This window comes from Cyprinodon tularosa, unplaced genomic scaffold (assembly GCF_016077235.1).
Source record: "Cyprinodon tularosa strain WSP-4 unplaced genomic scaffold, ASM1607723v1 ctg384, whole genome shotgun sequence".
Taxonomy (NCBI): domain Eukaryota; kingdom Metazoa; phylum Chordata; class Actinopteri; order Cyprinodontiformes; family Cyprinodontidae; genus Cyprinodon; species Cyprinodon tularosa.
In genome coordinates, this window is record NW_024039101.1 from 245,382 (window position 1) to 257,303 (window position 11,922).

The following is an 11,922-nucleotide window of genomic DNA, read 5'->3' on the forward strand; positions in this document are numbered from 1 at the left end:
TGCTGTATAAGAGGACCCTTTGTAAAGCAAGAGCAGCATACTTCTCCTCATTAGTAGAGGAGAATAAGAATAATCCTAGATTTCTTTTTAATACAGTTGCCAAACTCACCCAGAGCCATAGCTCTGTTGAACCGTCCATTCCACCTGCTCTTAGCAGCAATGATTTTATGGGATTCTTTATAAATAAGATTGATCTTATTAAAAATAAGATCATAAGCACTCCTCTATCCGCGATTGTACCTGAGGTAGTCATGGAATCTGAACCGGGTTTAGACTGCTTTGATCCAGTTGAACTCTCTGAATTAGCAAAATTATTGTCTTCATCTAAGCCTTCAACTTGTATGTTAGATCCAGTTCCAACCAGGTTATTTAAGGAGGTATTCCCTTTGATCTCCTCCTCCATTTTAGATGTGATTAATCTATCTCTGTTACAGGGATATGTACCTAAAGCTTTTAAGGTTGCTGTAATTAAACCTCTGCTTAAGAAACCGTCTCTTGACCCAGATGACTTGGTCAATTATAGACCTATATCCAATCTTCCTTTCTTATCCAAAATTCTTGAGAAAGTAGTTGCCAAACAAGTTTGCGATCACTTACACCATAATGAACTTTTTGAAGAGTTTCAGTCTGGCTTTAGAGCTCATCATAGCACTGAAACAGCTCTGGTGAAAGTCACTAATGATATTCTCATGGCCTCAGATAATGGACTTGTATCTGTGCTCGTCCTGTTGGATCTTAGTGCTGCATTTGATACAGTTGACCATAATATTCTTTTAGAAAGACTTGAATATTTTGTTGGAATTAAAGGAACAGCACTAGACTGGTTTAAATCTTATCTATCTGATCGAATTCAGTTTGTTCATGTTAATGATAGATCTTCAACACGCTCAAAGGTTACCTGTGGAGTACCACAGGGATCAGTGCTAGGACCAATTCTCTTTACTTTATACATGCTCCCAATTGGTAGAATTATTAGACAGCATGGGATTAATTTCCACTGTTATGCTGATGATACCCAGCTATATCTGTCTATAAATCCAGATGAAGCTAACCCATTACATAGATTACAGGCATGTCTTGAAGACATAAAAACCTGGATGACTCTTAACTTTCTGCTTCTGAATGCAGATAAAACAGAAGTTATAGTCTTTGGACCAGAGTCTCTGAAAAAGAAACTGATTAGCCAGTCACTTCATTTGGATGGGATTAAACTGATTTCAGATAATAAAGTAAAAAATCTTGGTGTTATTTTTGATCAGGACCTGTCATTTAAATCCCATATCAAAGAGGTTTCTAGAATTTCCTTCTTTCATCTGAGGAACATTGCAAAAATTAGAAATATCCTGTCCAGGGGTGATGCTGAGAAACTAGTCCATGCATTTGTTACTTCAAGGCTGGACTATTGTAATTCTTTACTATCAGGAAGTCCACAAACTGTAGTTAAAAGCCTTCAGCTGATCCAAAATGCTGCAGCCAGGGTTCTGATGAAAATTAAAAAGAGAGATCATATCTCGCCTATCCTGGCTTCTCTTCATTGGCTTCCTGTTAAATCAATAATGGAATTTAAAATCCTCCTTCTCACATATAAAGCCTTAAATGGCCAAGCACCATCTTATATCAGAGATCTGATTGTTCCTTATGTTCCTAACAGAGCACTTCGCTCTCAATCTGCAGGTTTACTAGTGGTTCCTAGAATTTCTAAAAGTAGAATGGGAGGCAGATCTTTTAGTTATCAGGCTCCTCTCCTGTGGAACCAACTACCAGTTTTAGTCCGTGAGGCAGACACCCTGTCTACTTTTAAGGCTAGGCTTAAAACTTTCCTTTTTGATAAAGCTTATAGTTAGGGTGGCTCAGGTTATCCTGAGCTATCTCTATAGTTATGCTGCTATAGGCTTAGACTTTTGGAGGACATAGGGACCCCCATTTCATCATTCTGCTTCATTCTCTCTCTGTTCTCCTATTCTGCAGAATCTGTTAGTTCAATCTCTAACCTTCTGCTCTCTCTGCTTTTCCTCAGAGTAGCTTTGCCTCGTCTGTTCCTGTTTGGCTGTGACGTCATCCTGGAAAGAAACATCAGCTGTGCTGCTTCCATCAACACCCTTGTTTATAGATGTTGGAGATCGGCCTGTTTTCCAGTGTGGTCCTGTTTCTCTGGCCGTGACTGAGTGGATGTGCTCTCTTCGTCCTCTGGCATGGGAGCTGCCTTGGAGCTCGTCTGCCTGGCTGTGTGTTTCCTGGACGGGGCCGCCTTTTACAGCTGCTTTTTGTATCTCTGTTTCTGTCTCCTTGAACCCCAGTCGGCCTCGGCAGATGGCCGCTCACACTGAGCCTGGTTCTGCTGGAGGTTTCTTCCTGTTAAAAGGGAGTTTTTCCTCTCCACTGTCGCTACAAGCATGCTTAGTGTGGGGGATTGTATTTGAGTCAATGAGTCAATGCAATCAACTGGTTTTCCTTAGATAGAAAACTTTGTATCAATTTGACTGTATGATCTGGTTGAACTGTAAAGTGCCTTGAGATGACATGTGTTGTGAATTTGGCGCTATATAAATAAACTGAATTGAATTGAGTCTAAGCCCCTCCCCTCAGGGCTGCACCTGAGCCCCCTGCTGTTCACCATGACACATGACTGCATCCCCAGGTTCACCATCAATCACATGGTGAAGTTTGCAGACGACACCACGGTGGTGGGCCTCATCAGAGACGACAACGACCTGGACTACAGAGAGGAGGTGGAGCAGCTGGTGGTGCAGAGATAACAGCCTGATCCTGAAGGTGGAGAAGACCAAGGAGATCATGGTGGACTTCAGGAAGAACCGTCCTAACCATGCTCCACTGCTCATCAACAGCTCAGCTGTACATCAAGCACTTGTACTTCCAGCAGAGGATGAGGAGAGCCCACCTGCCCCCACCCATCCTCACCACCTTCTACAGAAGCACCCAAGCGGGGTGGCGAGGGGTGCTGGTGTCTATCTCCAGATGTCAACGGGTGAGAGGCGGGGTCCACCCTGGACAGGTCTCCAGTCCATCATAGGAAAACACAGAGACAAACAGAACAAACAACCATTCACGCTCACACTAATACCTAATGAGAATTTAGAGAAGCCAGTTAACCTAACAATTATGTTTTTGGATTGTTGGTTTGGAGAGAACCCACAAATGCTGAGGGACAATATGCAAACTGCATGCAGAAAGACCCCGGGCTAAGAATCCAATCCAGATCTTCTTGCTGCATATGGAAGCACATCGTTACCATATTTAAAATGAAAAAGCATTTCCATAAATGCTTTTTCATTTTAAGAATGTGGCTGCATTGTTTGACTCATAAATGAAATTAGTAATCAATAATCCTGTTTGCATTTTAGTTTTCTTCTTTAACACCACTCATCCTTTTACTTAATTAAAATGAAAAAGACATTTGACATTTATTTTTCAAAATGTACCACAGCAAATACATATCACAATTCAATTTGAAATGTAAAATTTGAAAATGAAAAAGCTTTTATTTTTAATTTTAATTAAGTAAAAGGATGAGCAGTGTTAAAGAAGAAAATGAAAATGCAAACAGGATTATTGATTACTAATTTCATTTATGAGCCAAATAATGCAGCCACATTCTTAAAATGGAAAAGCATTTCTGGAAATGCTTTTTCCACGGTGGAAAATGGCACCATCTCTTCAACCAGGTACAGTGTAACAGCGGCTGTTAGGTGTTTATGTCTATCAGCGTCTCTGCCACTTTGCCGACTCCAAGCTGTCGGCTGGCACAGACATGAGCCACCGCACAACTCTGTGTGGCAGGAGGCGGCGTTAGCCGCGCCGTAACAGTTGGGTGGTAGCTAGCTAGATGAGCCCTTACATTCATTGTGTTTCCACATTTTACTTGAAGAGTTTTACTGCCTCATTTAAATTGTCTGGCTCCCCCTTTTCATTTGGCTGAAAACCGAAATGCTCCCAAGGAGGCGAAGCAACATTTGGTTTTGATGTCAGTGCAGCTGCCATTGTATACTTCTCAAGTGTTCTCCCAAGATGCAGTGATATCGCGATATTTCATTCGTGCGATTATCGTGACAGCCCTTTTTTCACTGCTACTGCATTCACTGCTGAAAGCTGTACAAAAACAAAATTACAATAAAAGGACAATAAAAGTTGTCTAAGTCTAAGGAGACAAGCGTTTACTGGCCTGCCTCCAATAGAGTTTCGTCATTTCAGTATATGCTCATTTATTTTCTACATGGAAATTATCTGCAGAACTTAGGTGCTCATCTGATATGTAACTAAAAATTTGCATTTCGACAAAGTGCCACAGCTGACGGCTGAACTCAGTGCAGGGATACTTACGGACTATCTTGGAAGGCACAAGTCCACTGTCCAGCTGAAGGCGATCTTCGATGAATGCAACCCCGAGACGAGTGAAGTTCTCCTCAGTGGTCTGGGCCACCGCTCTGAATGGCTGGCCAGGGCTGAGGGCCAACGGGAAACAGTAGTCAGACCACTTCAGCACCTGCACAGTAAAAAACACCAAGTATAAGTTCACTTTTTTCTCAGTGCGGACAGAATTTCCACACCGACCACCTAGGAAAATTTGTAACTCTGCAGACAAAACTGCATGGAAAACATGGCGAGTGAGCAGCAGCTCCTGCTGGCAGGGGTTTGCAAATGTAAACATCTAGAGACATACTGTGATTTAGCTCAAAAATATCATCACTATCAACCCAGGAGGAAGTCTTACTTCAGAAATGTAGGAGTTATTGACATTCCAAAGTTTTGTTTTCTCTTATACAGCAGCTGATAAACTCTTGGGAGGTTGAGCAGCAAAGTAGATAATTTAACTTGTTCCCAAAGATCTCCCATTGCCCGTTATGACTGATGGAAGAAACGGCTTAAATTTCAGCCCATCGCAACTCTAGAACTGTGTGAAATTGAAAATCCCTCAACCCCAGTGGGCCTCAGCAGATGGCCGCTCACACTGAGCCTGGTTCTGCTGGAGGTTCCTTTCTGTTCAAAGGGAGTTTTTCCTCTCCACTGTCGCTACAAGCATGCTTAGTGTGAGGGATTGCTGAAGAGTCAATGAGTCGATGCAATCAGCTGGTTTTCCTTAGATAGAAAACCTTGAATCAATCTGACTGGATGATCTGGTTGAATTGTAAAGTATATTGAGATGACATGTGTTGTAAATTGGCGTTATAGAAATAAACTGAATTGAATTGAAAGTAATATCTTAAAAAAGGGGAACTTTGTAAACAAGTCTGTTCCTTTGGTCGTGTTTGGCATGTTTTGGTAAGATTATTTGCCAATGAAATGCATATTTTTACTCTTAAATAATAATACTTAGATAATATGCACTTGTAATAAGACAATTCAATTGTTTCCTTTTATCTTAAGTGTAAATTATCCTGTTCGATTGGCAAAATGTCTCACTTAAGTCTTCAATTCTAGAACAAAAGCTCAGTCTAAAAAAAAAATGACATCTCTAGATTTCAAATTTATTTGTTTGGAAAAGTGCTCACTTCTACTCGCATGCAAGGATCTGCACGCTGGCAGGAACTTTAGTTCCTTCTTTCCTGCAAGCAAACCCACTTTAAACATATTACCCTAATTAAAGTGCTGGAGTGAGAAAAAGTTGTGTTGTAGTCTAAAATGTGATCAAAATTGAGTACCTCTGTGATTTGAAAATCACATTTCCTTAAATTGCAATTATTTGCCCTATTTCTCATACCTGGATATTTCTTTTAACCAAATCCATGGAGCAGATTTAGGAAGCAAACTTGTGGGATTAATACTGTTCTTATTTACAGAATCAGTTGAAAAGCTGAAACAATTCAAATGTTAACTTCAATCTATATACAATGAAAAGACATGACAATAAAAAACCCTCTATGTGAAAACTTAGATGCAGCTTAGAAACAGTAGATATGAACATACTGGAACAACGCAGCAGTTCAGAGTTTCTCCACCAACTTTCATTTGCTGAGCTAATGCAGCTGGTGTCATATCCCAAAAATCAAGACACACAGAATGAAAACACTGAAAGGCAAAGATTTAGCGTGCATGTGGAGCCTACTTGCTTATTTGTCGCAGGAGAAGCAAATCCCACTTTGCTCTCAGCAGCTTCTATTATGAAGGAGATGTTATCGATCCAAGGAGCATCAATCAGAGAGGATGTGAGAACGGTCCATTGGCTGAGGTCACCACACGCCTGCAGGGTGACATCACAGAAGAGGAAGACTCACTGCTTAAACAATCTAGAAATAAGTAAACATTTCTTAAACTAAGTCTATTTCATTTAAGCAGGTTAATAAGATGATTTGCCAATGGAATGACTATTTTTAATCTTAAAATACTATAATTAGATAAGATAGATTTTTTCTTATTTTAAATGGGAACTGTGTTCTTCCTTTGGCAAAGTGTCTCACTTACCTCTTTAATTAAAAATGCATTTATTTTAAGAAAAATATGACTTATTTTGATCTCCCTTTTTTGCTGTGCTGGTTTTCTATGATGACGGAAAATGATCATACACACGTGTGAAGGACACTGATATTACAGCTGGACCATATGAAGAAAATCTAATATGACGATATCCTTGGGCTATATAGCGATACACAGTATATATCACCATATGTTTAAAATACTTTAAAAACAATAGAGTGCATAAAATTGCAATGATATACTCATTCAAACTTTTGGATTCCCGCTCAAAGCTTTTCTGCCACATGATGCCTTTGGGTGTCAGTATTCGACCTTTAACAAGATCCCGGTAACCAAACAGAAGCAAAAACTTATACTAAATAAAATGCAAAATAAAAAAAGGTCTCTTTTGTACATGATTAAGAAAAAAAATGCATAATAAAAAAAGAAACTGACCTAAAATAAAAAAATAAAAAAGTGGAAATCCCTTCCAAAAATTAGCGCATTATAAAAGCATCTCCAAACTATTTGCATTGATCTTTACTTGCTGGAATTTTAAAGACGCACAAAAAGTTATACATTTGAGAACATTGCAAAGTTTAGAGAACGCCTGCAAAACCTCACAGGTATCAGAGCATCTAAAAAATAGTTAAATGACATAAATAGCGTCTGTGATTTCCCCCCATATCTTTCTGTTTCTCTCATATAGGATCGCTTTTACAAACGACGAGGCAAACGCCATCGGCTTCACAGCTGATTTATTGAACGTTTTAATTGGTGTGTGGGGAGACCCTGACATGCAGAGTTTATAACATTCTTCATTTTGCAGCGGATGACTTTTTATGCGGTGGAATAAATTTGTGCTGCTACCTTTTGCAGCAATGGTTTTTGCAGCACATCTAACAAATTAGCACCTTTTGTTCGATGTCCTGGGCGTGAAATCCAAACCACGGCGTATATTCCTCAGCTGAAACACCTGCTGTCGCCATATTTTATTCGCCGGTAGCTGTAGTGGGCAAGAAAATAATCCTGTTTTGAAGACGGGTCTATGATGCATTTATGATGAAATTGAATTGTATGAAATTAATAACTGGGGATGTCTAATACTGTAATCCTGTGTGTTTGGGTTGTTAGAGATACTGCAACATCTATCTATCTATCTATCTATCTATATATATATATATATATATATATATATATATATATATATATATATATATATATATATACACACAGATCTATATAGATGTATACTTTGTGTGTGACATAAAATATGGATCTCCATCCCTGCCACAAGCTCATCAAATGTTTAAAATTAAAAATACAGTAGGTTGAAAAGGCAGAGTATCTAGCGACCATGCGCATTTCCTGTCACCTGAGCTGTGCGAAGATGCAGGGGAAACCATATGTGATGGGGAAACGCAGCTCGATGTAACACCGGTATTTCCATCTGGAAAACGCTGTTTTGCTGCTGTAGTCCTCCACACTATCCATGTCTCTGTGTGTGCTGTACGTTAACACCCGTAACAACCGATCTCATCCTCCCCTCTCTTATGACAAGGCGCGCACGAGTCCTATCATGAAAAAAAGGTTCATTGTGCGACCTGAGTAACGTGCAGTAACGGGGTGTCGGCGATGGTAACTGCGTTATAGTTACGGTCAAAGTAATTAGTTAGATTACTCGTTACTAAAAGGTAACGGCATTAGTAACGCCGTTACTTTTAACGTCGTTAATCCCATCACGGATGATTGGGCTTAACAATGTTGCCAAAAATTATTTTTAACCAATACTGTGATTTTATTGACATTTTTTCAAGTTTTTTGTAAGCCTGCTTGTACAGAGTTGTAGGACTTTGCTGTAACATTTGCCTGTAAAAGTTCTAACATCAACTATAAAGCATAGATCTAGGCGCTAGCTGCAACTCTCCAATCCCTTCTGTGCGACAGCATGCCCACTTTAATCATATTACCGCCACCTAAAGGGCTGGAGGCAGAAAAATTTAATGTCTTATTTTTGTTAAATCTATTGTGAATAAAAAATTGAGTCCCTTAATGATTTGAAAATTGCATTTTCCTAAATTGCGATTATATTGCAAATGCAATTAATTGCCCAGCCCTAATTCATGACATTTATTTGTGTTCTTTATGTCTTAGACGCTTTCAAATACCAGAACTTGCACATAAAGTCAGTCTGTCTTGATTTCTAAACATTAAAATAGATTTTAGTATCCAACAGTTACTCAGTACTCAGGTAGTTGTTGTTGTAAATGTTTTGGGGACTCTGTGTCTCTGTTGGCTGCCGAAACTTCGGTTCTAATAAAAAAACCAGTATTAAAAATGACCTTGAACAGATCAAAACACTGCGGCCGGATTCTGAGCTAATTCTATTACTACATCATAATAATTGAACTCCCAATGGAGAAATTCACCTCTGCATTTGACCCAGAATGTAGTAAGGCCATTCTTCTTTAGTTCACCTCTCTGAAAATCACCAGAATAGAATATATTGTATATGGTGTGAAACTTTTCCACATCACTACAGTAAAATGTTACTGCGTTATAAAAAAAAAAATCCACATTTTGCCTTTTTTTTCCAGTTAAATCCTCTAAAAACCTCCAACCTATAGCTGCACCTGTCTTTATCTAACCCTGATAAGGGTTGCCGGTCCAAGTTCTTTCAAAATCTCACTCCAAGGTTTGGTGAAAACATGGCAGGCCTGACTGTGGCCCTTTATAGGGCAAGTTACCGTTTTCTATTAGGTTCATCCCCAGCCGTTCAGCAAAGATCCTGTTACATGGCTGCACATCTTATTTTGACAAATTAGATGAGCCCTTGAATGATATATTACCTACTGGAAATTAAGTTGGAAAAAAAGAAGTTAACAAGTCAAGAAAAAAAGGTAAAAGGTTAATTGACAAGTTAAAAAGTAAAGTAAAAAAGGTTAATGAGTTAATTATATTTGGGTTTATAAACTAAGAAAAATGTGCCAGTATCAGCATTAATGCCTCTAAAATTATGTTAAAACAAAAATAAAATGAGTTTCTTTCACTCATGAATTTCTTATAGAAGCACTTTTGTTATTTTTCTTATCTATTCGGGTGTGTTAGCGTTTCTTGTTAGCACACTGACAATATTTTTTCCCCATCAAATTCCAAAAACACTATTGACCCTATAAAGGGTGAAGGGTCTTGCTCAGGGACCCAGAGGCAGTCTGTGGGAGTTGAACCGGCACCAACTCTAAGCACCCCATGTTTGCTCCAAGCTAATGTTGCTGTTTTGTTTCCTAGGAAGTTTAGTAAACTTGTTTGCTCCTCTGAGCACCACCTTTAGCTTCCTCCCACATCCCGCTGAGTCTTAATGACAGCCTTTATTCCCCGGCAGACTCCGCCATGTTTCCTTCCTCCCCTCAGACTGAAAGCTAACGTTCTCCAGCTAGGCTCCCGTTTCTAACCTGAGGCTCCGTGACATAGACGGCCTTGTCTCCGAGCTGGAGGAAAACATTGTCTCCGGGACCGGTAAGGTTGTGTGAATTTGGAGCGGCTCCGCTGAGTCCTGGGGGCGGTGCTGTGCAGGATGTAGAAGCCGAACCGGAGCCGGAACAGAAGCCGAGGCAGAGGCGGCTCTTCCTGCTCCTCAGCCTCGACAGACTGTTGCGGATCAACACCGAGTAACACTTGTGAAAAAGGACCCACATGTAGACGTAACACAGAGTTATTAACATTTTATCGCTGCTTTTCTACATGTGTTTGCTGTCATGCTGATTATTTTTAATTGTCCAAACCCAAAGTTTTATAGAGCTCTGCAGTTATAACCTTGGAAGGCAGCAAAGCAGCTTCCTCATCTTCTTCTTCTACGGTGTGTATTAACGCTGTTGACTAAAGCAACGTTCGACTGGATTTAGCGCCACCCACCGGATTGGAGTATATCAGCAGAAACTCTCCAGACTCCAGAACTTGTTCTTGAAATTTATATTTGCACCAACTCCAGTTTTTGCTTTTCAGATGGATAGACAATATAACCATGGCACAATGTAAATCCCCTTAATGGTACACTGAAATATCGTAATTGCATTTTCTTAAAAGGAATGCACAAATTATGCTTTTCTTTTAAACTTCAAAAGTAAAAACTGGTGGTCTACTGACTGTTTCTTATTTCATTTACTTCTGAATAGCCTGGATTTATTCATTGGCAACCCTTCTATGACAAGAGAAGAAAAACGCTTTGAGAGGGAAATTTATTTTTAGAGAAAATGTATTCATTCTGATTTAAAAAACAATATTTGAGAATAAAATATGTATTTTTACAAAACTTCGAAATAATTTTCAGATTGTCTTTTTACTTTTTATCTATTATATAAAAAGTATTTTCTTTCAAACATTTTTCTTTTGTCTTAAATTTGCATAACATAATAGGGAAGAGTTAAAATATAAATAATAAAATACTGAGTTTTAACAATATCAAACTGTGCACCTGGAGAATAAATAACCAATATCCAGTTGTGGACATTTTTACAGTAATGGATATTTGAAAATGGCAGCAACATCAGAGATGTTCAAAATGACAGCAGCAGGTTATTTAACTGACTATGGTTTCTATCATTAGATTTGCTTTTACTTGTTCCTGCTCCCGGTGGTTGGCTAATTTATTCCACTCAATAAAAAAGAAAGAAATAAACAGTTTTGAAAACTTCGGTATTCATTATTTTCCTGCTTAGTGTGTCAACTGATGCGGTTGCTAAGCAACAGGGGATACGGCCGTAAAACCCGCTGAAGGATAGACCTGTTTGAATTCACAGCCACAACACTTCCGGTCTCCTTTTTTTCAAGGACTTCGAAGGATCCAGTCTAGGTAACCGCGTCCTTGGAGGATGCAGCCCATGAATTCGAACACAGCCACTATGTACTGAAATTCAACCTCAGTGGAAACACTGTATGTTATGCTCTACTGCCACCTAGTGGGCTGATCTGTGGATTTGGACTTGCTCATGGGCTTACCAGCAGAACCGTTGTTAACAGGTTTGCAAAGTTGCATCAACGATACAATGAGGAAAAAAGTATAATTGTGCATATAATGCATATAATCTTTTCTCCCTATACAACACAGCTAAGGTTTTGAAGAAGCAAAGAGATGGAAAAAAAGATTTACTGGTCAGATTTGGTGTCATATCTGTTCAGGACATGTTTTGAAGGATTTGAAGGCTCACAAAGGGATTGCAGTTCAAAAAGTAGTAGAATGAAACTCAAGAAAAGGCAACCATTAATATCACCATATCGATCAGTGTGTAATTCAAAAATACTTATTCAGTTTCTTAATATTATTAAATGTTTATTAAATGATTACATGTATTATTCAATTATGAAATATGATTAAACCACAGGATTTTATTAAATACTGTTCATATTAAATGCTGTCTTAATTAATGTCATTAATTGTCATTAATGTCTGTATTCATGTTTTTTTCGTATCTTCAGGCTGAGGCTCAGGTTGGAGATGTAGGCGTCATGATCTGCTCT

General features: G+C 38.9%; 1 protein-coding gene across 3 annotated transcripts in view; it reads right to left on the bottom strand.

The window, feature by feature from the left end:
* The window catches only part of hlcs (holocarboxylase synthetase (biotin-(proprionyl-CoA-carboxylase (ATP-hydrolysing)) ligase)), a 45,676-nt gene extending 35,404 nt beyond the window's left edge, over nt 1-10,272 (bottom strand). For 2 of the 3 annotated variants that reach the window (XM_038297177.1, XM_038297175.1), the window contains exons 1-3: nt 9,861-10,271; nt 6,062-6,196; nt 4,339-4,501 (exon numbers count right to left, since the gene is read on the bottom strand). In XM_038297177.1, the coding sequence (XP_038153105.1) occupies nt 4,339-4,501; nt 6,062-6,196; nt 9,861-10,130 (568 nt within the window). In that variant the 5' untranslated portion in view covers nt 10,131-10,271. Of the gene's footprint in view, nt 1-4,338; nt 4,502-6,061; nt 6,197-9,860 lie in introns of all 3 variants that reach the window. The other variant, XM_038297178.1, reaches the window with a different exon arrangement.
* Nucleotides 10,273-11,922: the final 1,650 nt, after the last annotated feature.